Source organism: Magnolia sinica, chromosome 3 (assembly GCF_029962835.1).
Source record: "Magnolia sinica isolate HGM2019 chromosome 3, MsV1, whole genome shotgun sequence".
Classification (NCBI taxonomy): domain Eukaryota; kingdom Viridiplantae; phylum Streptophyta; class Magnoliopsida; order Magnoliales; family Magnoliaceae; genus Magnolia; species Magnolia sinica.
In genome coordinates, this window is record NC_080575.1 from 129902458 (window position 1) to 129929984 (window position 27527).

Consider the following 27527-nt stretch of genomic DNA (forward strand, 5'->3'; position numbering starts at 1 on the left):
TGCAGTGTTGAAAACGAGCTATCCAATCCAGAATGCATCCCAATATGATACTAAACAGTAACCATATTTTTAAGTATCTGGGTAATTCCCATTTTTGCCCCTTCTAATTAACCTTTAAAATTGCGAGGTTTGCGGGCCCCACGCGTCCACATCAGAGACATGGATCAGATTAGAAACATCGTGGACATCTTGTGGCCAATCGATCAGACTGGTCAATTATTAGGTGCGCCAGGAGCAGCTAGCCGGTCAGTTGTTTTCAGTTTTCCCGTTGGACCTACCGAACGATTGGCCAGCCTGATCCACACGATTCCCACCTTATACACAGCTATGATGCCATGCTGGCACGTGCAACCATGTGTAGAGGGGCCTCTAAAATCATACCATGCATCAAAGTTTAGCAATACATACATTACTCTCCCTGTTTGGCCATCTCATTTTCGAGTATAACTCCTTCCAAGGATCTTCTTTGGCTAACTTAGGTAGAGGCTCCATTGACAAGGTCACATGAAGAAAAGAAGCCTCTAATGGTGAAACCCCTGCCTCAACACCCATCTGGTATTTCAAGTAACATTTTCTGGAACACGTAAAGGCCCGTTTGGTAGATGCCTAAAAATGGGATCATCTCATTTTGGTTAAACAGTAATTACACATTAGAGATCTTGTTGTTGGTTATCATGATTATTTTAATCCTAAAACCCTGTTTGGTAGACACCTAAACATGAATTCATCTCAATTTAGCTGACACTAACAGTAATTATGCATTGTAGGTGTTGACCTCTAATACAAAATGTGTTCCTCTCATTTTAGTTAACAACAATCATTATCTCCAATACATAAATGAGACGAACTCATTTTTTAGGTGTTTGCTAAACAAGGCCCCTCCCAAAAAAGCAATATGACCTCTAATACATAAACACAATTAACTAAAATGTGATGAACTCATGTTTAGGCATCTACCAAACAGGGCAGCCCTAGAAAACATGTTATGGTAGGGAATTAGCACAGCATTTCTAATACCAACAGCAGAAAAGGAGGTGGATGCATTATGAGGGGGGCCTGTCGATATCAGTATAAAGAGGTAAATATCCAGTCAGAATTTTTGTGAAGGAACATCAAATAAATTAATCTTCTACATCACCAAAAAGCACGTGTCAATGCGTGCATTCATAATGAATAAATGAGCATGCATGTATGTATGTGGTATATATGCTGGGATGGAAACCATGACATTGCATATCACCAGAGGCTTACACAACCTGAGTAATTCTTTTCTCCATGGGAAATAGGGGTGCAGGCATTGATTTTGCTTGAATACAAAACTACAAGCTACACAAACAAACACTAAACGGGATCAGGATGCTTTTGACTTGATTCAATGGTCCTCCGTGTCGCAGCAATGAGTGGCAGGTTTGATCCCATCTTACCGATTCAAAGAGTTTTAGAAGAATTGCTTATGAGATGGAGGTTACGCGGACGGAATGGTCAGCCGATCCAGTCAAGAAGATGGGCAATGTAGGGTGCCAATCTACAGTTGTTATAGCTGCACTATGTGGAAGTGTTCTCAGTCCACTCATATGACCTTGGACCTGAGCCAAGTGCAACAAATATTAGCAACATTAAACTGGGGGGAAATCTGGAAAACCAGATCAGGGTCATAGTGGCTCAGCCAGTTCAACCAGAACAGTAATACATCATTCGCCAATCCTAAGTAGGTAAGCAGGAATTTGAATTTTATCCATGAACCAGCATTGTCATCTGATTCACCTGAAGCCCATTGGTTAGGGACTGAAAATCGTGGAGTTAAGCTATTTACTAGCAACAGAAAATATATCTATGAAAAGCCCTCCAATTCAGTATTCTTCAACTCTTTCTTTATGCTATTTTCTACAAGCTCGCAAGTCAAAAGCAAGAAACTCTCCACAAAAACTTTCTAGATTATTTGAAATATAAAATGCTCTTTTTCTTCATCATTTGAAAATTTTATTAGATTTTTAGAATATTTAAAGAAGGTGGGGGGGGGGGGGGGTGAACGACACAGGAAAAACAGTAACAGGAAGGAATAGGAAAAGAAACAGCACAAGTACAAAAAACAATAAAAGAGAGAGAGAGAGAGAGAGAGAGAGAGAGAGAGAGAGAGAGAGAGAGAGATAATTGATAAACAATATTCACCTGATAGATGGGCGACCTAACAGAATCCGACGTTACCAATAATCTTCTTCCATGAGAATCTAGAGCCATTTCATGTCTGCAGTTTTTTGTGCTCTCTGGATAGCAGAACCTACAATAAATGGAAACCCAATTCAGTTACGAATAAGACAACATAATACTGTTTGGCAAATCTGCTGAACATATCACATTCTGCTAGCTATTCATAAATATGAGGCACCAATCCATACAGTCTTTTAAAGAAACATTAAAATTTTGAGAAACGGGAAAGATGAAAATTTTGGAAATTTAACTAATAGACTTCCATTATCAGTAGAAGTATAACGAGTAGACTGCTTGGATAGAGAACTAAAGATGGTTGGACTATGTATAGGAACCAGAAGAATTTGTAATGGAAAATACTAGTTGGTGATATTTCTCTTATTTATGCATAAAAAATGTAGGCTACTGCTGGTAAATGAAGATGGCAGAAATTACAAATATGGCAATTACCCATGCAATAATACTAATACTTATGGTAATTACTGTAGATACCAATACTGCGAAAGCATGGGTTTGACCAGATGGTAATTTTGGAAACCCAATTAAGCCAGCTAGATGAGAAACTCATTTCCATTGAGTTGCATAGAGTTTTTTAGTGTTTTTGAGTCAAGGAAAAAAAAAACGACTAGGTTGAGTTTTTTATTTTGTTTTCATTTTTCATTAATTATGCATTTTATAATGCATATTTTATATTAAAAAAATCTATTAATGATCAATTTTTTATGGAGTTCTTTTCAAGTTTCCATGTGAGTCTTTAAGTCCATGACATTCAAGTTGAGTAGACATTTCAGGTTTTCAAACCATGATGCACAGAATTGGTGCCATTGCCATTTGCTGCTTATTATACTGTATAGTTCAGAAAACCATAACAGACTAGCCAATGCGAATTATAGCACCCAGTATTCTAAAGAACGATTAGAGAGACAGGCATTTAGCAGGCATACGTTAAATTTGATGTTGATGTTGACAAAAAGCAAATGTGCATTCCAGGACAAACTTGGTATTAAAATTTAAAAAAAAAATTATTAAAAAAAAAAAAAAACTAAAAAAACATTTCTGCAGGGGTTCTAGCCTATAATGCTCCAAGACCATTGAAGATAAAGCTAGAAAAGACTCAATTCTTTTATAATTGAAAAGTAAGTTAAAAATTACAGTGGTGGGCAAGGCATTGAAAATCACCTGCTGCAATCTCTTGACCAAAGAACCTGACCCTGGTTTTGTAAGCTCCATTCAAATATCTGCAATCATGTATGTCTTTCATGATGCAAGAGTAGTGGAAACTCGGAAATAAAATGACCAGCAAAATGCTGATCAAAATACACACAATTCAACAATCTGAAGCTATTGGAAACTCGGAATCAAACAATGCAAATGCCATGAATTTGAGATGGTGGCAGCCATGAGAATAGGAAATGTAACTATTAACGACCACGGATTACAAGCATGGTTTTCATTCATCAGATCTCAAACCAAAACACTGAGCCCAGGTTGGCCAAAGGAAAACTTTTGAATAAGCCCAGTTTGATCAGTCTAAATTTTGGGCTCAATCTAACCCGGTGCTTTAAATAGCCGTAGCATGTTGCGTAGCGTTCAACCTTCTATAGTGTGCAGCGTAAATAGCGTAGTGTGTAGTGTGAGCTACACGATACTTCTATTTTTAACTTTAAAATAGGAAAAACATGATAAATAGTAAGAAAATAATAATGATAATAATAATGCCTAAAAGATTATTCATTTTTCAAGTATCCAAATATATAAAGTTATAAACCAAATCAAATAATTATTACAACAACAACTTTCCAAGCAAACCGCTTTAATTAATAATGTCTAATTGAAACTACAAGTCACAACTCACAAGTATGAAAAAGAAATAAAAATCCCACAGGTTAAGAGTATTAAGTAGAGTACATATGTCATCAATACAAAGAGAGGTTTTTGAAAACCTTCTTCCGAAACCCTTTTTCTTTTACGTTTAGTTTTAAAGGTTTTTTAATGTGTGAGTTTCACATCAAAGAATCACCATTATTTTAAGTGAAGTTAAACAAAGAAAGGTATGATTTTAAATATACATAAGTTTTTCATTACGTGAAGTTTACACCATTTTTAACAAACGAAGCTTTAAAAAAATAAATAAATAAATAAATAAAAACATAAAACATATAATAATAATTTTTTTTAAAAAAACATTGTAGCGTACACTACACACTACGTAGTTGTAGCGTACGTTACGACCCCTGTAGCATACGCTGCAGGAGATTTGTGCTATTCAGCTACGCTACGTAGCGTACGCTACAAGCGCTATTTGAAACAGTGATCTAACCCTGGTTGTGGCCACTTTACGACCCTAACATCAATGATAGAAGTACTTGCCTTTCCATCAGAACCTAAACTGAATATGCTAGTTTCGTCAGGTCCAAATAGCACAGAGCTAACAGCAGCATCATGGGCAGGCCACCCTGTGATTTGTAGACCAGCAGCCATATCTTCAGCCAATTAAGGAAATTAAAGAGAATGTAAATACCCCACTTTCTTTTATCAGCAACATAACACCACCATGTAGTCCCAAAAACCAAGAAATGTCTTCATAGGTAAAATGGTCACCTTGAAGTAGAAGTTCAATTTGAACTAGGGACTAATAAAATGTACATTAAGAATAGAAAGCATTACTTAGGTCATAGTCGATGCAATAATATGAAGCTAAATTGTATATCAGTACAAATATCATCAATAAATGAATGGAAGCCAATATACGAGGATACCAAACATATGAATCATCCCATCAGTTGCAGAAGCTGCTAAAATCTTCCCATTGTGATTGAAACAAAGAGAAGTAATTGCCGGTGGATCTTTACCAAGAGGAAGGACTGTCTTCACAAAAGATCAAAGATGTCATTAAGTCTTAACAGCTAAAATCCAAATTGCAATACTCTGAAGAGTACAAGTTGTTTGGGAACCACACATACCATAGCCTTCCATGTCTTCATATTCCAAACAGTCAACGAAGCAAATCCCATTTTGTCAATATTACTTGAACCATGCCTACGATATGATACAATCACATGAATTGAGTGTACGCAGGAAAACTAGAAAACGTATAGATAAGTGTCCGAACATTATTTGTAATGCTTCTATGTTAAATGCGGCTACAGAGAACAAAATAATGATGCTTCAATAATACCTCACACCTGCAAATATGCTGACATTAGCAAAAGCTAAGCAGATGTTTTTTACACTGAAATTAGCTATGTTACATTTCTTGAACAGATTAAACAAAATGCACATGACAGCAGATTCTATACATTGTCCACGTATCAACTTGACAAGGACTGGGTGCCATTGTTGAGCTGTGAAAACACATACATCATAAGTGATGCGGGGTGGTACGATCATCCAATGGGGGACCACAATAAGTGATGCATGATGGTCCAATCATCCAATTGGAGACTACAGTGGTTCCATTACTGGTTGATCAAAAATCGGGCCATCTAGACAATCCAACCATTCATATTGAATATATGGATGATCAGACTGGCCAGATTGAAGACCTAGACATTCAAAAATATCATCGAATACTTTCGGTAGGACCTGAGGAGTCACCAAAGAAATCCATTCAACCCTTCTAGAATTTTGTACACAAACTGGATGCCCTTTTTACCTTCCTATACAAATCGTATACATGAAAAGGACTTTTCTACAAAACACAACACCCAGAGGGCCATATGGTTATGCATAAATGGATATTTATTTGGTTTGAAGTCTTTAGGTCAGTTTCCTTAATTTTAGTCCGGTTCTTTATCTATCTCTTTCCCCTGCTTTAGGGACACAGCTCATGGATTAGTTTGGATCATTTTAGTAAAGTTACACAAATGTCCAATAGGCTTTTGGAATAGGCTTCTTTTATTCCTGACTTTATGAGTTGTAAAGCCATACAAATGGAGCATTAAGAGAATGGATGATGACACTTTGAAACTTTGACTATTGATTTGAATTCAAGATATTTTGCATAAGAGTTGCTTCTAGCATGTGGTTTTTCTATCCCTAGAGCATCAGTAGCTTCTGAGCTACCTCTAGAGTCAAATAACTGAATGACCACGGGAATCCACTTCTAGAGTCCATCATTTGGTCTATATTTCAATGAGTAGAGCATCTTGGAGGAAGAATTGAGCTCTTCATTGGTACATATACATTTTATTTTTATTTTTATTTTGAAGGATAGAATTTTATTAATGGTGTATTTGCTTCCACCAAATATCATGAAATTTTGCACCAAATTAGACTAATAAACCATGAAATATTATGATATCTGATGCAACCAAACACGCCCTAAAAGGGGACAAAAGAATACGAAAGAGGAAGAGAATCCCCCCATGATGAGGGAATATCCTTTCTAGCCAAATCATCTGCTACATCAAATTGGTATGTAAACAAAAAAGTTTAGTTTTCTGTAGAGCTGGGCACCGAGTCGAGTCAGACTGAGTTAGGGCTAACTCGACTCAATCCGGTTTTGAAATAGGCCTGACCCGAACTCGATCCAACTCGATACCGAGTCCAGCATGCCTGACTCGATCCAAGTTCGGTCTAGCCTGGACTGATCCGGACCGAGTCCAATCCAATCAAAAGTACCGAGTCAGGTCAAGTTGGCACTGAGTCGGATTGAGAGATAAGGGAGGGAGGGAGTGGAGAGGAGGAGGAGGAGGAGGAGGAGGAGTAGGAGGGTGATGGTGGTGGGTGGTTGCCGGGCTTGGAAGAGGAAGAGGAAGAGGATGAGGGAGGGAGGGAGGGAGGGAGGGAGTGGAGAGGAGAGAGAGGAGGAGGAGGAGGAGGGTGATTGCGGTGGGTGTTTGCTAGGCTTGGAAGAGGAGGATGAGGGAGGGAGGGAGGGAGAGAGGTTGGGATCGAGTCGGGGTAGGGTTAGAGAGTCGGGTTGAGTCGGGTTTCGAATTAGGTCAAGTCTAACCGGATCGAGTTTCGGGTCGAGTCGAGTCGAGTCGAGTTACTAGGTAACTCAAACTCGACTCGGTTTGAGTTCGGATTGGGCGAAGCTTACTCGGTTCGGACCGACTCACCCATTCGGTTCATGTCCAGTCGGATCGGACCGAGACGGACGAGTCGAGTTAGCCGGATCGGGTTGTCCTGTGCCCATGTCTAGTTTTCTGTCTACTTTTCTGCATCAATGAAGTTTTTAGTTGCATATTTTTCAGAAGCAATAGAAATCTTTGCCATCGATCAATCAATTAATATATATTAGAGATTCCATTTTTAAGTTCATGTGAAAATAACACCTGTTTTTGCTTATAAAGAACAATGACTTTCTCACACCATACAAATAAGTGAAAAACAATAGAGAAGGAATATTTTTTATTATCATTTTAGTGCGCAAGATATGCACAACGAACCAACTTCTATGCAGCAGGGAACATGAGAATAGCATTATTATCGAAAAGAGAAGAAAAAAAAAAGTACCCTGTAGATGCAGCTGCAGAGACAAAAATCGGATCCACAGGACTGCACTTCAAATCCAAGACACTGCAGTCACATTGGAGCACGTGAAGACAAGTTCAGGGGAAGAAACCAAGAGATGGAAGAGATAGCAACTGAATGGAAGAATTATTTTCACAAGTACCTTGGAAATGATGCAGTTGTGCTGAGATCACAGACAACTCTCTTTGCATCAACATTCCATGCTTTAATACCACCATCAGCTGTGCCTATGAGCAGCTATTGTCAAGAACAATGAGAAGTTGGAAGGATGAACCTAACAGTAATATTCCAAGTATCAAGATCGCTACAAATGTCAATATTACTTTAAGACAATCCACCATTGATCTATTAAACGCACCAAGCGATCAGATTTGCATTCCCAGTCAAGTGACATGATCTCAGCCCCACAATATATAGTCGCATTTCTGGATGTTGGGGTTGATGAGTCATACGTCCAAATCCTTCAAAAACATATGTACAGTGAGATTGTGAATCAGACTGCATAATCAAGGACAAAAAAGTCTGGTTTATCTCATGTACTTGATCCCAATTTGCAAGCACTGCCAAACCTAACCATAATTACCTCACAGTGCCATCTGCAGAAGCACTTGCAATATTAGTTCCAGCTGCAGAAAAGCGGCACCTACTAATTGGACTGGTGTGGCCTAAGAATGTTTCCTGTTAAGTCACAAGCATCAAAAGGGAAAGATACCTCAAGAAGGTAGAAAACGATGAAGACCTTCCAGTAAACACCAAGATAGATAATTACACAACAGATTACATATAGAATACAACTACAGATAGGAAGCAGAATTTGAAAGAATGTGTCGAAAAGAAATTTACCTGAAACTCCACTTTTACTTCTGGGAATTCTTCTCTCTGCACTTCACTGCTGGTTTCTGTTACAACACATACAAGATTTATTGCACCAAAACTCATAGCCATGAAATTATAACAAAAAAGTCCACATGCCCATGAACAAAAAAAAGAACGACACAAAAGAACCTAAAACGTAGAACAGTTTCCCATACGAGAATTGAAAATGGTGTCATAGACTGGCCTAGGGAATTCTCTAGGCTCAGGCAAGAAATAGGTCCCGCATAAGCCAATGACAGGATGTCAATTGAATGATGACTGAAACCCGGGGATCATATAGCCTGGTTTGCACTGGGTACAGGTGCTGGAGGAATCAGAGTCTCACTGGTTCCCTGTGAGATACTACTATTTTATTTTTCGCTTCAATAAATGCTACCTCCATTTCGTAAAAGAGAAGGGAAAATAATATCTTCAAGCAGCAATCATTGATTTGCAATTCACACAAGAATAATTCAAAATAAACAGGTTAAATGTGCGAATGATTGCTGAGATAAAACAGAGTATGCAAAAGACTAAAGAACAGTTACGAACCTGAATAAACGCTTTCTTGAAACATCAGAAAGGCATCCCCTGATCTAACATCTTGAAGAGGAAGCCTTGTTAGGGAACTTGAATCATGCTCTGACTCAGATAAGGTTGATTCCAATGAAACCTTAGCAGGATCTGCAAAACCCTGCACCTGCACTCCAAATCCTGACTCTCCCAAATGGGAAGTAGAAACCGAACTACTAGTCTCATAGAAATTCCTTAATGGAAGATTATCGCCTACAAGCACATCTTTTGGTGAATTCCCTGTTGACAGATCAAATGTAGAGCTGTTCTTTCGGAGCACACTGGTTTCCATTGCTGATGCCGCAGTACTGTTAATCAGAAAGATGCTGTAGTAGAGATGTATTCTATATTTCTGAAGACAATTTCAGTATTGTAAATGTATTTGTTATGTAAGGACATCTATTACCGACAATCGATGAGTATCATCATTTAAAAGCTTGACCAAGAAGATTTGAATCAATGCTTAGGTACAACTCAGTATTCTAAAGGCCAAAGAGAATTGGATGAAGCACTAAAAAAACTAAAAGATTTTTTACTCATTTGACAAGTTATATACACGAGGGAATTCCTACTAAAAAACACTTGAACGGAACTCCAATGCGGGATTCTCTGAGCTTCCAACTTTTTCTAGTTTTAACGGTTGGAAGGAATCAGGCTCAAGTCTAACACCACAGTGAATGAACCCTTCCCTTACAATTTCTCCTTCATATCCCTAGATCTAATCGGAGTAAAAACAATGAATCAATGATAATATGCAAACTTGGCAGCAGAATTCTGACCATTCTATGTTCACGAGTAATTATCATACTTAGCAAAACACTAAATGGCCAAAAGAAAAAACTACATGGAAATATATATATATATATATGAATTTAATTTGGGTTCTTTACCAACAAAAGAGGTCAAAGTTCAGTAAAAGATACGGATATGACAAAAAGATGGGAAGTGAAATTTTCGAGTTTAATACCGATTTATCTCAAAAGGCCGAGATGAAATAACTCTTGAATGATAACTTAGATTGGCATGCATGTGTGCCATGGGTACTAAACAGATACACCATAACTCAAAAGGGTAGAGGAGAACGATCACCTTAGCTCTCCTCTAAAATGATTGGAAGTATAGGTGTGCTAATTAGGCAAATGTGTAGAGTCTCACTCTCATCTATTCACAGGCAAATGTGTCAATGTAAACTGCATGTGTCAAAAATCAGTGGGTTACACTCCTCGTAGGGGTCACAATGTACCAAATACAATGATGATTAATTTTTGCTAGCCGTCCATTTGCTTTGTATCGTGCAGACCATGAGGTGTGACGGAGCTTAATTTTTAGTCCAAAAAACCAAACAGTGTAGCAGACCTGATGGAAACCTTACCTCCAGGGCAATGTTGTCAAAATCGTTATCGTATCGTTAATCATAGTAGGGGATGAATCGTATCGTAAATCATAAGATTTTTTTTAACAATTTTCTTAGAATTTTGAAACAAAAATGAAATAAATAAATAAATCAGAATTATTAAATAAAAAAAATTAAAAAAAAATAAAAAAAAACCTCATCTATTTCCTTTTGCTCTCAATATGCACCAAGTAACACCATGTCATGATAATGTTAAAGGATTGTTATTCCTTTATTTTTTGTCTTTCATGAAATTTTCCTTTAAAAAACATACAGTGGTCCTTTAATACTTTATGTTCTTTTTACCTTTCTTGAATGTAGAATCACGGTGGAAAAGTGGCCTTTGATACCGTAGACCGACACAAAAATATATTTTGATTTCTAAACATCATTCCATAATACATACAGGTCAGCATGATCGTAACCATCCATAAAAAAACATTATAGTTAAGTCATGAATCAATTTGGCATATCGACTAGTTAAGAAGTGAGAAATCACACACACAAAAAAAAAAAAAAAAAAACAGCTATATGATTTAATGTTGAAGAGAATATAAATCATTTAATCTCTTATAAAGAACAATTAAAAATAATTTACTTTTTCTAAATGATTCTTAAAGCCCCCACCAATTTAAAAACATAAAATGAATGCCAAATGAAGCTTAAAATAGAAGAGAACAAGTATAATTTGAATTGTAAATCTTAGGATTCATATAAAAAGGGATTCAAGGTTGGGATTCAAATCGTTTTGCTTAAGATTCGACTAAAATCGTATATCATAAATCATAGGATTTTGACAACACTGATCTAGGGTTCTATATTGGCATGTGTGCTTGCTTGTAGAATTGTATCAAGATGGAGCTGCTTTTACAAATCTCCTTCCTTTTCATCATACCAGAGATCAAGAGTGATATTTCATAGTAATTGTGGTTTTTGCACTGCTTTAAATGCATTAAGTTTTATTTGTGTTTGAATCGGATGCATGAAGAATAAAATAAATAAATAAAATAAAATAAAAAATGGCAAGATTTTGAAAAATATACCATTTTACACAAATAGGTAATTTCTCGCATATTTTTTAAAATTAGAAAACAGCGTATTGCTAACTATTATGTCATATTTGTTTTGTTCAAGCCATAGAAGTATTTTTCTGCATTTAACTGGTATTAATCTAGCACTTCAATGGTTCTTATTTTCAATTTCTATAATAAATTTTCAAAAAATAAACTTTATTGAGTCAATTGAACTCAACAAAGGTGTCGTTTGGTAAAACTTAATTTTAGGACTTAAAATTGTCATTTTCAGTGATTTTGGGAATTCAAACCATTTGGTAAAGATAAAAGATTCAGCACTTAATGTTAAAAATCACTTAAAATTAGTGGGGTTTTTCTTCTTCTTTTTTTCAGTGAACCGCCCTTCACTCATCACTTATCGCTAAATGCGGTAAGAGATTTTCCAATAAATTTTTGGATGATTGTTGACGAAATTATCCCTATCAACACTTTGAAAAGACAATATTACCTTTCCGGGCTTTGAAAACTTGGGAAAGTTCTGTGGGCCCCACCATGATGTAGTTATATGCACACAGTCCATCCATTTCGGCATATCATTTTAGGGTATGAGCCAAAAAATGAGGCAGATCCAAAGCTCAAGTGGACCACACCAAAAAGCAATAGGGACAATGACACCCACCGTTGAAACCTTCCTAGGCCCCATCGTGATATTTATTTTCCATCCGACTTGTTCATAAGGTCACATAGACCCTGATGAAGGGAATACATAAATATCAGCTTGATCCAAAACTTTTTTGGCCACTGGGAAGGTAGGCGTTCAATCCCCACTGTTTTCTATGGTTTAGTCCACTTGAGCTTTGGATCTGCCTCATTTTTGGGTTCATGCCCTAAAATGATCCGAAAAAATGGATGGGTGGTGCGGATATAACACATACATCATGGTGGTGCCCATAGAACTTTCCCACGTCAACACGGTACCGACCTAGGTGCCATGTTCTACTCCAAGCAATCCTCCATGCGTACTTGGAGGAAGCAATTTGCTTACTGATAACTCGCTATCGAATAGTGCTTTGTGGGCCCTACCATGATGTATGTGTTCTATCCATGCCGTCCATCCATTTTGCCAAATCATTTTAGGACATGAGCCCAAAAAGGATGCAGATCAAAATCTCAGGTGGACCACACCTCAAGAAACAGTGGTTGATTGAATGACCACCATTAAAAACTTCTTCGGAGCCATAAAAGTTTTCGATCAAGCTGATATTTGTGTTTTCACTTCATCCAGGTCTTTTTGACCTAGTCAACAAGTTAGATGGAAAATAACCATTATAGTGGGCCCTAGGAAGTTTTCAATGGTGAGCATTCAATCACCATTGTTTTCCTGCAGTGTGGTCCACCTAAGATCTGGATCTGCCTCATTTTTGGACTCATGGCCCAAAATAATGATCCAAAATGAATGGACGACGTGGATAAAACAAATACATCATTGTGGGGCCCACAAAGCATCCTCCAGTAGCCTGGTTACTAACAATGTCAATGAACAATCCGCGTTCCGTAGGGAGCGAATTGTGCTATATATTTTTTCCTGATCATTCTAGGGCATGGTCCCAAAAATGAAGCAAATCCAAATCTCAAGTAGACCAGACTATAGGAAAACAGTGGTGATTGAACGCTCACCATTAAAAACTTCCTAGGGCCCACTGTAATATTTATTTTCCATCCAACATGTTGATCAGGTCGCATAGACCTGGATGAAGAGAAAACACAAATATTAGCTTCATCCAAAACTTGTGGCCTCCAAGAAGTTTTTAATGGTGGGTGTTCAATTACCACAATTTCCTGTGGTGTGGTCAACCTAAGATTTGGATCTACCTCATTTTTGGGCTCGTTACCTAAAATAAGCTGGAAAAATGGTGGGACAATGTGGATTTCACATGGACATTAAGGTGGGCTACCTCATTGTTTTTATGGCCAAGAACTGATTCAATACTAACGCAGATGATCCAATCCATTTCATGGATTACCATGCAAAACCACACCAATCAGATGATCCAATCCATCTATTATTTGACCTTATTGTTATGGCCATTCCCTTTCCAAGCCATCAATGGGATGGTTGTGATTGCCTTAAAAAGTGATTCTTTAGAATCATAAGCCATTTATGATGGGCCCTAACAAATAGATGGATCAAATTGCTGCTCGCGCCTATTTTTTTAAACAACATTTGTACTCTTTAACACCAGCTTTGAATCCAACACTTGCTTTAGTCTCTGTTTTTGGTGACATAAGTCCCTCCCTACAACTCATGAATTAAGAATTCTCACAATGACAAAGTCTAAGACTGTCCATGTTAAAGACCATTGATAAAACAATTAATATTTGTCAAATATGGTAGCTCATGAAATGCTCATTAGATCTAACGAACGGTCTGGATCAATGCATTGGGCTATCTCAATGAGCAATTAAATTACAAATCTGGCAATTATGATTATAGATTCAAATCTGGCCTAGAAAAGATATTACCTACATATTGTGGTAGGTAATTGTTGTATGATTGTTTAGACCATCCAAGTTGTGGGTCTTGTTGTAAATGGATCAACCTCAAAATCAAAGTCATTGATCTAACAAATCAATTCATGATACTGTACATGGCAAACATAAAAGATCCAAACCATTCATCTACTTGGCTTTATTGGTGGGAAAAGTATCAAAATTTTATTGGAATGGGCATAGGTGTGCCAAATTTAGAGGCATAGCAATAAAAAGTTTCATCTCATACTCTTATGATTTTGAATGTCGAAATATATCGGCGTATCAGCCTGGCAGCAAAATGATACGATACAGCATCGCGTATCAGTATCGAGGTCATATTGGCCTATATCAGTCAGAACTTTTTTTAAGCCAAAGAATTAAGGAAAATATCAGGAGAGAGAGAAAGAGAGTAATAAGATATTAAAGAATCAATCTTTTTTTTAGTATTTTGGACATGCATATGATGGTGTATCGGACCATTCTTTGATGAGAATGCTGTTTGTCTGTTTGACTTGTTGAAGGTCAACTAAATGGGCCATAATTGAACACAAATCAAGCATGATTTGGTGAATTAGAGCACATTACATTGAAATACAACAAAAAGAAGATGAAAATATCATAAAGAAGTGAAGGTTCATCCTTCTTTCAGATTTTTCCCATAATGGTCCACTTTGCTTCGATTTGTCAAATCCCATTCAAATCATTTGTTTTGATCCCAAAATAGCTCTAGATCTATAGCCTAAATGAGTTTTTAAGCTTCTTCCATGGTTTAAATGAAAAAAAAGAAGAGAAGACTTGAGTGAAATTTTGGAAGAAGAAAAAAAAAAAAAATCAAAATTGAGCTTTTATGGGAGTATCCGCCCCGTATCGATGTTAATACGCCCCATTGGAGGTGGGCATCGAGTCAAGTCGAACCGAGTTAGGTCCAACCCGACTCGATCCGGTTTTGGAAAATCCCTGACCCGAACTCTATCCGACTCGGTAACGAGTTTAGCAGGCCTGATTCAATCCGAATCCGGGTCTTGGATGGGCTGACCCAAACTGAGTCCGACTCGATCAGAAATACCAAGTCGGATTGAGTTGGCACCGATTCGAATCAAGTCATCGGGCTTGAGCATTGGATATGCTTCAATTTTGGGGGTAAAATGGGTGGACGGAGGGCACAAAATACATAAATCAATGAATCCTTGACAAGAGATGAGGATCATTCAATGAATCCTTGATCTATCCATTGTGGGCCCGCAATTTTGGATGGTTATATTGAAATTAGTGCAGGCTACATCTACAAAGTTCAGTGCCTAACTATCAACAATCACCCATTGCAAGAGTATCAAATAACTCGCCAGTTTTATTTTACTACCATTTCGAAAATGGTGGTGACCCATCCTCCTCAGCTGTGGCACTGATGTACAGCTATCCTGACCACCCAAATTGTGGGTTATATCATGATGGATCATATCTTAAAATCACTAATTAAGAAATTCAACAATTCAATTGACGGCAATCAAACGGATGGTTAAGAGGAAAATAACGAGTGGTCCAAATTCAAAAGGAAATTCAAATGGTTACTGATATCTTGTTACTGTAATTTTTATTTATACTTTATCAACAATCGGTTCGTCAATTTGGACGGAATGGATTGCCTCAAAACCACGTCATGTTTACGCATGTAATAGCTGACCTTCGCCCTATTTTTCAAATGGTCATAGCGTACTGAGTTACTCGGTATGCAACCCGCTTCCATCTCCACCATTTCCAGTGTGAGGGCTATCCTCTTAATATAAAAATAAAAAATAAAAAACAGACAAACACACCTGATGAGCCGCTGGCATGGTGTGCCATAAAGGCCGTTACGAGACCGTAAAGGCCATTACGTAAAGGTAACGGTGGCAACCGTTACATAAAGGTAACACATTACGGGGTTGTAAAGGCCATAATAGCCGTTATGGGAAAAAAAATGACCTGTATTTGTCGTTAACGACACATTACGTGCCATATAAGGCCATAACAACCCCGTAATTGTCTGTTATGAGGAATATACTGGTTTTCCATACTTTTTAATCAACATTACAGGGCAGATACAAGTTTTTAAAATTTTTTTCAACAAAAAAAGAGACCGTAATGGCCGTTATGGGGGCCGTAACAGCCATTATGACCCGTATCATAAAGGTAACGGTGGTGGCCGTTACGGCCACCGTTACCATTACAGAACACATTGGCCATTGGCTGCCGCTGCAGGATGGGAGAAGAGAGAAGAGAGAGAGAGAGAGAGAGAGAGAGAGAGAGGAAGGCCGGAGGTTGATGCCGCCTACCGGACAGGACGGGATGGTTTGCCGATTGGTGCCGGACGGGAAGGGGTTGGGACTTTTTTCAGATTGGGGCATGCGGTGGGTAGGGTAGAGAGGATTAGGAATTAGGTTTTTTTATATATATACCCTACCCGACAACCCGAGTCGAGTCGAGTTTCGAATCGGGTCGAGTCTGACGGATCGAGTTTCGGGTCGAGTTACTAGGTAACTCGAACTTGACTCAGTTTGAGTTCGGATTGGGGGAAGCCTACTCGGTTCGGACCGACTCAACCATTCGGTTCGGGTCGAGTCGGATCGAGTCGAGTTAGGCAAGTCCATTGTTGTCATGTGCGATCGCATATGCGTATATTAGATCGCATATGCGCATATCCATATGCAGATCGCATATGCGATTGCATATGTTGCATATGCAAAAATATGCGATCACATATGCAATGTATGTGATCGCATATTAGCCATGGCACATTGAATTTTTATTTTTATTTTTATTTTTTTGCTAAAAAAATAACATTCTGTCTATAAAAAGGCTTCCAAATCTCCTCCATTTGCAGTATTCTCACTCCAAAACTCTATTACTCTATTTTTCTCTTACATTTCTTAATTACAAGTGTTCTTAATCTCCCTCTCTCTTGTATTTCCTACTTCCAAGTGACCTCTCTCTCTCTCTCTCTCTCTCACACACACACACATTCCCTCTCTCTTGGAAGTTGGAAGATCAAGATTCAAGCACTTTTAAGTTTCAAGGAAGATAGCTTGTTGATTTTCTACCATAATAAATAAATAGCTTATTGATTTTGTTGTTACTTCTTGTTAACTATATTGTTAAATGTGGATGACTTGATGTTTAATTCATTGTTTAATTGATTTTATCTTTTTCAAATGTATTTTAAATATGTAAAATTAGTTATCTATTAACTTAGAAAAGTTCTCCTCAGTTTCTTTTTTTTTTTTTACAATTTTTTTAATTTTTCCCTAATATATATATATATATATATATATAACTTTCGCCAGGATCGTCTTGCCAGCAGTACAGCAGTGTCACACAAAAACGAAAGAAAGCAAAAACCAGAGAAAACGGGAAATTAAGAAAGCTCACAGTTGCTTGCTAGTCAAGCACTCTCTTGGACTAAACATTGAATTCGCTATTCGAATTCTTACTTACAAAACGAAAACTACACTCCTTATATAGAGTTTGGAATGGAACTATTACAAAGCGGATTTACAAAACAGGGGGAAAGAAACTGTGGGCGCATAGTAATTGGTTTTGGCACTGTATGGTTTTACTATTCTGGAAAGTGAATAGTAAAAGTGCTACAGTGAAAAGGCGTGCTGCTACAGTAGATTTGCTACAGTAGCTCTTTTGGAGTTTTCTGATGTCGTGTCTTTTGGGAGGTAGCGGAGACAGCTTGGCTTCGGCTTCGACTGTCGGTGCTTGCATTTGGCTTCAATTTGGCTTCATATTTGCATTTGGCTTTAATTTGGCTTCAATTTGGCTTCGTGCTTTGAAAGAAATTGCATTTTGAATTTCTCAAAGTTTTAGAAGAATACATCTTGATCATCAGGATGAAGATCAATATCAGGAGCAGCTGTTGAAGATTCTTCAGATTCCACATAAGTTGATCCTTGTCGGCTAGATACTTGATCTTGGAAAGCAATGAATGCAGCTTTGAGTGCACTCAGCTCTTTCTTTAATTTGGCTGTTTCATCTGGGGGAGATGATGCTATAATAGCCTCTTTGAATGACTTTGGCAATTTTTTGGAGGAAGACTGCTTCTTTGTTGCTTCGAGAACAATGGAGCAATCAAATTTATTCCACCACTTGATGTATGTGGACTGGAATAAAACTTTGGCATTTTGATATTCAGAGGGTAAAACCTCATATTTCCATTGGAGAATCCATGGGATCCCGTGTTTAGCATAGTATTGCATCAGACAACATCCTGGATATTCAGGATTTTGAGCTTTCTCAAGATGTGAGTAATGAGAAAGTAAATTTTCTGGCAAAATGTTTGAATGGCCACCAAATAAAATCCACCATTGAGTATAAAACCATGATGGAATAGATTTGGTATATGGTCTTGAAAAATTTAAAAACCACGAATGGCTATTTTCAGAATTTTGGAATAAAAGAGCATATTTCCAAGCAACCATATAATCCCAATAGGAAAAGGAATGAGACTTTCCATCAGGACTATGGATATGTTGGACTTGGGAAAGAGAATCTCCCCATTCTTTTTGGAGAATGATGTTAATGATTTTCATTTTGGAAAATGAAATTTCCTTTTGGTTTTGGTTAGTGCGATGCTCAAAAATTGCACTTTTGGTTTGGATCAAAATGGCTTCATAGAAATTTCTGGAGAAATTTGATTGTCGTGGGTGAAAATGATTATTTGGAAGAAAGAGTTTTGAAATGAGAAGTTCTTCTGGAAGTTTGGATAAGTCGGGGTCTAGGGTTAATACCCTATGTTTTCCTTTTGGTTTGTATTCTTCTGGATTTTTGGTATTTGCTATGAATGCTGTTTTTGGAGGAGTTTGGATCGTTTGGAATGGATCTTTTGAAACAATTTGGACTGAAGGTTTTTTCTGTTCTCCAATTTGGAGAGGAGTTTGGAGAAGAGGAAAAAAGGAATTCTTGATCTCGAGTTCCATTATTTCTTTTCCCTTGTTTTTGGACTTTTGTGGCATGTTTGGAGGTTTGGGGTAGATCTCGATTCAGTTTTCCCTGTAAAAATTCGCGAGATAAAAAATCAGGCAAAGAATTCTTTTTTCCCGGTATAAACTCGATATCAAAATCAAAAATTGATAAAATAGCTTGCCATCTAGCAAATATCTGTTTTGAAGCTAGGTTTTTCACATCCTTTTTCAAAACTTCTTTGGCAGCTTGGCAATCGACACGAAGAATAAATTTTTGGTTTAAAATGTCGCTTTGGAATTTTTGGATACAAGAAACCATTGACAAAATTTCTTTTTTAATAGTAGAGTAATTTTGTTGAGTTGGGTTCCAAGTACCAGAAGTAAAACTAACAAGTTGTTCTTTGTCTTTTGGATCTTTTTGTAAAAGAATTCCGCCATAACCGATGTCGGAAGCATCAGTCTGGATGATTTTTGGAAAATCGGGGTTTGAAAGATTGAGACAAGGAAGATGTCGGACTTTCAATTTGATATTTTTGAGAGCATTTGTATGGTCTTCTAACCAAATAGTTTTTGGTTTTTTGGTTAAAAGATTTTGTAAAAGAGCTCTGTCTTTGGCTAAATCTTTATAAAATTCAGATATATAATTTAAACATCCAAGAAATCTTTGGAGTTGTTTTTTATCAGTAATTTTGTCAGGAAATTTATCTGCAAAATCAATGACTCTTTGGATTGGCCTGATTGTATTTGTTAAGATTTTGAATCCTAGAAATTGAATTTCTAGTTGAAAGAGCTTGATCTTTCTTAACGAAAGGACAAGACCATTTCTTTCAATAACAGATTTAAAAATTTCTAAGTGTTTCCAATGTTGATTTATATTTTGGGAATAGATGAGTAAGTCATCTATATATGAAAGGATAAAATCTTTATAAGGATTAAAGATATCATTCATAATGTTTTGGAATTCAGAAGGAGCATTTTTTAGACCAAAAGGCATTACAGTCCATTCGAAATGTCCGAAGGGAACAGTAAATGCTGTTTTGTATCTATCTTTAGGATGAATTTGGATTTGCCAAAATCCTGACTTGAGATCGAATTTTGAAAATAGATTGGCTTTATGCAATCTATTTAATAAATCTTTTTTATTTGGAATCGGATATCTGATTGTTTTTAGAACCTGATTCAAAGGCTTGTAATTTATAACAAGCCGAGGAGCACCTCTTTCAATTTCAGGAGCTTTTTCCACATAAAAAGCAGCACAACTCCATTGGGATTTTGAGGGAGTTATAAGACCTTTTTGGAGAAGAGAATTGATTTCTTCATCACAGAGTTTAAGAAGCCGGGCATCCATTTGGGAAGGGCGAGCTTTAGTAGGAATTTGGTTTTCATTAAAGTTCTCTATATATGGTAGAGTAACTAAGTGAGTTTTTCGATGCCAAAAGGCATTTGGAACCTCAGAACAAAGATGTTCTAAAGTTTTTTGGAATTTTGATAATTGCTTTTTGAAATTTGGATGTAGAAGTTGTTTTTGGATTTGAAGATGGGAAATTTCATTTCTTAGGAAATGAATTTGGGTCTCCTTATTGGAAACACAATTAACAACTTCAGATATTAAACCATGTTGAGGTGGTTTAATGAATTCAAAGAATAAATCTATTGAATTTATTCTTGTTTGGATTCCTTTACTGGTGGTAGTAAAAGGTTGTATTTTCAGGATGAAAGGAGTACCAAGAATGGCATCTTGTTGGAGGTTTTTAACAATAATGAAAGTGAGTGGAATACACACTCCATTTTTGCAAATATGAACATTTGGTAATTTGTATTCAATATGAGATTCTTGGCTATTAGCAGTATAGATTGTGTAATTTGTCTTTTCACAATATTGAGTAGGGATCAATCCTTCTCTAAGACAATTTACATCTGCCCCTATATATATATATATATATGAAAAAAAAAATTTCAAAAAAAAAAAATTAAAAATATGCAATCGCATATGCGCATAGGCATATGCGATCGCACATGATCACATAAGCGATTCAAAAACATTAGGCAAGTTGAGTCGGTTCGTGCCTAGCTCTACGCCTGGCCGATACGGGTCAATCTTTTCGTATCGGACCAATACAAACCCATATGGTGTATCATCTCATGCCGATATGGATGTGATATGGCCGTATTGGCCGATACAATACAAATATTCATATTTATGCATACTCTACAAAAGATAGAAATAGGGACAATATGGGCAAATATAATCAATTGCCAATTTTCAAACATTTGTGGTTTGTGTTTACCAAACAAGTTTTTGTGAAAGATATGATAATTTTCAGATATCAGGACTTTTTTTTCAGACAAATTACCAAACAGATTTTTCAGTACTTTTAAGTACAAAATGCAAGCACTTCAAGTTTTCAGCACTTAAATTAATTTTCAAACCTTATTTTTCAGTTTACCAAACAGCACCCAAGTCTCAAGCTGACTTAGATGCATGTCCTCCTCGAGCTAGAGTTCCCGTAGAGTTTCAAGTTTCTAAACCTTGATAAGTATCAAATATAGATAAGTCTCCAAAAACCAACGTGTGACAACTACTTGCTCTTGTACACTTGCAAATCGATTTAGCAATAAGCTCCAACAGTGGCACATAAATAGACAAGCTAATACATTCACATTGATGCACGCTAAAGCATGCATATTGATGCACATATCAGAAATAAGCTCCAACAGTGGCACTTACACCAATGACAAAATAAGATTAAACAAAAAGGAGCATGCAGATAAGATCCCCAAAATGAGCACAAGCTCATGTTAGGTAAGCATACATTTTCCCATGCATGATGCATGTGCATGCTCAAACTCTTTCATGCACAAACACCCACAAAATTGCATGCCCCTGCAACCAAGCAAATCGATTATCACAATTATCTGAAAATAATTCCAAGAAATATGTTTTACCTCCTCAATTGGCAGAGCTGAGCCTCCTTTGACTCTAATAAAGCCTGGAGCTGTGACAACATAACATTCAGTTGCTTTATGTCCTTCTTGAGACGCTTGACAGTGTTCTTCTCAGTACTGATCTTTAACAAAGCAGGGATGCGTGGATTGGTTAAGGAAATGGTCTTATAAATGAATTAATCCAAACATACAAGCCCTGCACAACTTAAGGGGTCGTTTAGCACCGTGGATTGGAGGGGACTAGAGGGGATTAGAGGGGATTGGCAATCCCCTGGCTGTTTGGCACCATAAAATAACTGGGGGTTTGCAATCCATGGGGTTTCAAATCCCCTCGATCTGGGGGTTTGCAATCCAAGGTCCGACCTTGGATTGCCTTTTTAAAGCAACTCAACGGTCGGAAATCCGACCGTTTAGAGATCTTCTTTAAAAACTTATCTTCGCATGCTCTCTTATTCATCTTCTCCAAAAAAACTCTCTCCAGTACCGCAACTCTCTCCGGTACTGCAGAAGAAAGTTGCTGTTAGACTGCAGAAAGTCTGCCGGAAGGTTGTTGCGTTATCGCTGATAGAAGGAGACGGAGATTTACTGTAAAGGTTGGTTTATATTTTACTGTTTTCTTTTAATGAATTGCAACTTATTATTTGGGTGGCCCACTATAATGGTTATGAAAAATCTGCTCCGACCATGTGATAACTTGTCAAAATTTGTCCGTATGGCCAAAATATTATACTGATTTAGGCTTCACATGGGCCATGTCAAATAAAACAGTGAATGGAGGGATGAGAACACTTTATTCATATGTCCCACCATGATGGTTATATGGACGATGTAATCCAGCCATTATATAGCCCATTAAAATTTAAGATTTGAGAAAAAAATTTAGAGGTAAATATTATTCAAGTGAGCCATAGGAATGAAAACAAATTTAACGATTATAATTGCTTTTACACATTGTTTTTAACTGTGTGATCAACTTGAACTATCAATGGCCCTAAAATTTAGGCCCTTGGCCTAAAATAGGATAACACATATTATGGTCGGAGTGGATTTCCAACTATCATTAAGGAAGCCGGAGAACTTTGCTTTTTGCAATAAAAATGAAGGAAGTTGGCAACGTCCCTGTAGAGCCACCACATTTTAGCGTTATTCATGCAGCGCTATGCATTTTTTAAAATACAATGTGGGGCCACCGTCATTCATGCATATTATCCACTCCGTCTATCCATTTTATAAAATACTTTTAGTGAGTTAGCCTAAAAATAAAGCATATAAAAAAACCAAGTGGACCACACCATTGAAAAAAGTGTTAATTGAACATCTATTGTTGAAAAGTTACTAGGGGCCACAGAAGTTTTAGATCAAGTTGATAATTGTGTTTTCACTTCATCCACGTCCGTGTGATCTTAAGAACAGGTTGGATGACAAATAAATATCACTGGAGGCCTTGTAAAGGTTTCAACGGCGGAAATTAATATTTCCACTGTTTCCTTTTCTGTGGTATGTTCCACTTGAGCTTTGTATATGCTTCAATTTTGGGCTCAACTCCTAAAATTATATGGAAAAACGGATGAACAGTGTGGATAAACCACACGCATTGACAGTGGGCCCAACGGAGTTTACTCAGGTTTAAAAGGAAACATGACAATGGTGAAATTTAGTAGGCCCGCTTTTATGGCCCACTTGAAGTTTGGAATTACTTTTTTTTTTTTCCAATGTGTATATTTTGATCGGCTTGTTATCATAATTATTTATGTTGTAATATATTTTAATCACTTTGGGTATTTTAAATAATTTACTTGGTCTCCTTGAATATTCATGCAAATATACCACAAAATTTGAGGGGGTTCCAAATCCACACTCCCAAACACAAATTTTACAATCCAAGGGGTTCCAAATCCAAGGTGCCAAACAGAAATTGGGAGGTTCCGAATCTAGGGGGTTTCAAATCCAGGGGGTTCCGAATCCAGGGGGTTTCAAATCCACGCTCCCAAACAGGCCCTAATGTACAAATGAAAGATATATGCCCCCTTAAAAAAATAAAAAAAAAAATAAAAAAATAAAAAAAAAAATCCAATATGATCTATGTGAAATTTGAATGTATCAGTAGATGCATTAGATTAAAGTTGACATTAATGAATATGATATGGTTAAAGCTTAATGAGTAATAAGATCTTGATTTCAACTACATAAGAGAAAAACACAAAGAATATACAAAGCAAAGAAAAAGAAAGAAAACAAAGGAAGAATTGTCCAACCGATGTTACAATGTTGTAATGATTGGATAGCCATGCCAACATGAAAAGTACACAATAAACTTCAGTTACAAGAATCAAAAGATCAGAATCTACATAGTATAGGATATGAGTACCATTGAAGATCTCGCTTAAGAAATTTCTGAAGGAAAGAGACAAGGCATCAAACCATTCCCTAGAGAAGAAAACCAGAAACTGAGGCTCCAAACTTGGGTTCTTTAGATATGGAATAGCTGCAAGGAATCCCTTTGGTATAAGATTGCAATTTGTAAGAAAGAACACAAAAAAGAAAGTGAGATAAAAAGGGAGAAAGAACAGAAAAAACCCACCAAACCATGGAGTCCAATCCCCACCTCTTTGCAATAAATCATTTCCGTATGTTCCAAAGAACTCTACAACTTTGTCTTTCCTTCCTGATCGCAAGGCATGGATGATATAATAACGTAAAATTGAGACCTCCAATTTGGATAATGTAGAAATAAGAACCGTTTCTGAAGATGAAGATAAGCACTGCTTCAAGAAGCTGAGCAAGCTGACCAACTTTTCTGCCTGAAATTTGGGCACGTACTCTGAGAAAACCAAGTCAATGATCTTATCCACTTCAAAGCCTTTACCAATATCTGTGGACAACTCGGTCTCAAAGACTTGAAGAGTATTCGTAAAACCCCTGAAGACAAGAAACTCCCTCACAAGCTCCTCTGCATATTGCATGTTCTCCATCATATTCTTTGAAATCTGTGAACCAAATAGCCTTCTAAGGCCTCAGAAGGCTTGAGTAGCTGGATGCAAGGGCTTCATAGTTAGCCCTTTTATTTTTTTTACTTTCTTTCTTTCTATCTTTCTTTCTCCTGATATATGCTTCCAACCTAACTCTGCTAATAGATGCCAACTTGTGTATTTTCAAGAATGATCCAAGGGGCCCCAAAGCACCTAGAATGGTTAATGGGCAAAAAATGAACAAGAAAAATAATGAGGAAATGAGAGATGTTACTACACAACTCGCACAATAGAAATCCTATGCAGACCCTCTTCACAGTACACAAGGCAAACATGTGTGGTGATCAAGAATGTAGAACTGGAGGGCCACCATATCCATTGGATATCACCAAAAGTCTCAGTGAGTGGGCAACTCTGGCCATCCACATGTTGATGATCCGAGTCCAATATAGACAAAACTAACTTGAGTAGAAAAAGGGACCCATCCTTGGATGCATGGGTCCTGCCACCCAAGGGAACAAATGCACCCTTGTCCCAAAACCCTTCTGTGGTTAATGATTTTTGTTTCGGTTAATTCGTGAATTAGCTATTTTTGGTAAGAAATGTCCACATATAACATTGTTTTGAGAATTTTCACATGCAACCCTTTCTTTTCAATGAATATGTCACTAATGTAGAACATCAGAACTGTGAGATGGGTGGGCCACACCATAGAGAGCACCTGCGGAAAATTCAGACCAATCAACTCATTAGGTGTTGATGCACATCTGAACATTGAGTAAGTCAGACCATTGGCAGTCCACTGATTTTGACAGTAAGCCCTCCTAACAAGTGCACCATCCTGATTTCTGCCCCAGGAGATTTTATGGTGCGGCTCACCTTCAGCATGGATTGGATATTCTGCACATGTGAAATGTGTGGTAAATTTTGATGGTTGTATGTGGGCACCACTTTCCCTGTTTGAGCTAACTGTTCCTTTTGAGGTCACAGTCGCCCCTGCCGTATAACATCTCTCATGAGGAAATATACAATTTTCCATCTTAACTGAATATGCAGGGTGCCAACCCCAATTAATTGGGATCAGGCTTAGATGATGATGAACTGAATATGTGGGGCCCAACCTTCTGCAACATGAATTGTTTATATGGTAGCCCTATGGCGGACAGGAAATATCCCAAAACCTCCCCAATGGATGATCCTAGCCATCCAAGTCAACCCCAGATAAACATGGACCATTGATTGTAGTATCCATTTTCATCAGATGGCTAGAATCATCTGATAGTGGAGATATTATGGCATGGCCCATCCAATGACGGCAGCCCTAGCTGTACAATTGCTGGGCCAAGAAAACACCATTTCTTTCAATAGAACATCATGTAGTACCTCAATACCCCAATTACCAGTGCGATATCAGTTTAATAAAGCGTCACGGCATTGGCAAGAAATTGCGGGAAGAGAGCGAGAAATCGAATCAAAGGTGGAATGAAATACAAAACAAGTGAAATCTAATAAGAAAATTCATACACTGAATCGAATTCATAATTATTATTTTTATTTTTATTTTAAAAAAAGGAAGAAGAAGAAAGGAAAATCAATAGACGGGTCGAGAGAAGATGCAGATGACCCAAATAGCAATTGAAATCGGGAATTCCACATCTTAACAGATCTACAAAGTTCGAAAGGAAATATATCATACAGAAGGGAGGGACAACATAAAAGGAAAAAAATAAAAAATAAAAAAATAAAAGTAAAACAGAAAGGAAAGAAAATACCTAGAAACGTTAGGGCCCAGGACTGATACTGTGAGAGACGAACGGCCGTCCAACAGGAGGGAGATTACAAGTTATGTTGATACAAGAACACACGAGCCGTGGTACTCTGGCAGAGAATGACGCTCAATACGCAGGCACTCATATATGTATGAAAAATTAATTCAAATTAATCCGACTAAATTGTGGAACCCACTTTCCCTAACTTACAATCCCAAAACAGGTTGATTGAATAAATAAAAATTTTAAAAAAACCTCTAATATACGGACGCTTTTTATGTTGAAATAGGACCCTTCATGTTTTAACTGTCCGATAGTCAGACAATCAAAATTCCGTAATTTTTGGGACCCTTCAATATTTTGAGTGTTCGATGGTCAGACAATCAAATTCCATAATTTTTAGTTCCCAAAAATTTTGTTTCAACCACTAGTATAACCACGTATGTAATTTTTAAGTGAATTTGATGTGTTTGCCTATCATTCATGTATTTCACCAGAGTAACTAATAAGGCACGTGTGAAATCTTTTTGTGTGAAATTGTTTTAGCTGTTGGCGACAGACATGCAAGGTCATAATCTTTCAGTTCAAGATCCAAATAGCTGATATAGAAATCTAAAATTTAAAACAAGTGTTTTTAAAATCAGTTTTATTTGATAGTTTATTGCAAGAGCTTTAGAATTAAATTTGAAAGTTTGGCACATTATTTATTTTAAATTTTAACACATGTAACTCTTAATTGTAACACACATTGTTGATTTAATTCACATTTTAAATCTTTCAACTTAGCATTTCACTTATCACATTTTATGTGGGATCATCGTAATATTATTTGTATTCCTTTTTTC

General features: G+C 37.1%; 1 protein-coding gene across 2 annotated transcripts; it reads right to left on the bottom strand.

Annotated features, from left to right (window-relative positions):
* Nucleotides 1–1121: 1121 nt before the first annotated feature.
* LOC131241318 (uncharacterized) lies at nt 1122–26843 on the bottom strand. 2 transcript variants are annotated; one of them, XM_058240116.1, is made up of 16 exons: nt 26686–26843; nt 24526–25126; nt 24307–24429; nt 21945–22086; nt 9097–9425; nt 8533–8588; nt 8273–8367; nt 8048–8150; nt 7832–7926; nt 7672–7734; nt 5172–5247; nt 4968–5076; nt 4579–4691; nt 3388–3446; nt 2170–2278; nt 1122–1586 (listed from the first exon to the last, which is right to left on the bottom strand). In XM_058240116.1, the coding sequence occupies exons 2-16, from the start codon at nt 24917–24919 to the stop codon at nt 1452–1454; spliced, it is 2001 nt and encodes a 666-aa protein (XP_058096099.1). In that variant the 5' UTR covers nt 24920–25126; nt 26686–26843; the 3' UTR covers nt 1122–1451. The 2 variants fall into 2 exon arrangements, with proteins under 2 accessions (XP_058096099.1, XP_058096100.1); XM_058240117.1 differs by lacking the exon at nt 21945–22086 and having other exon boundaries at nt 24366–24429.
* Nucleotides 26844–27527: the final 684 nt, after the last annotated feature.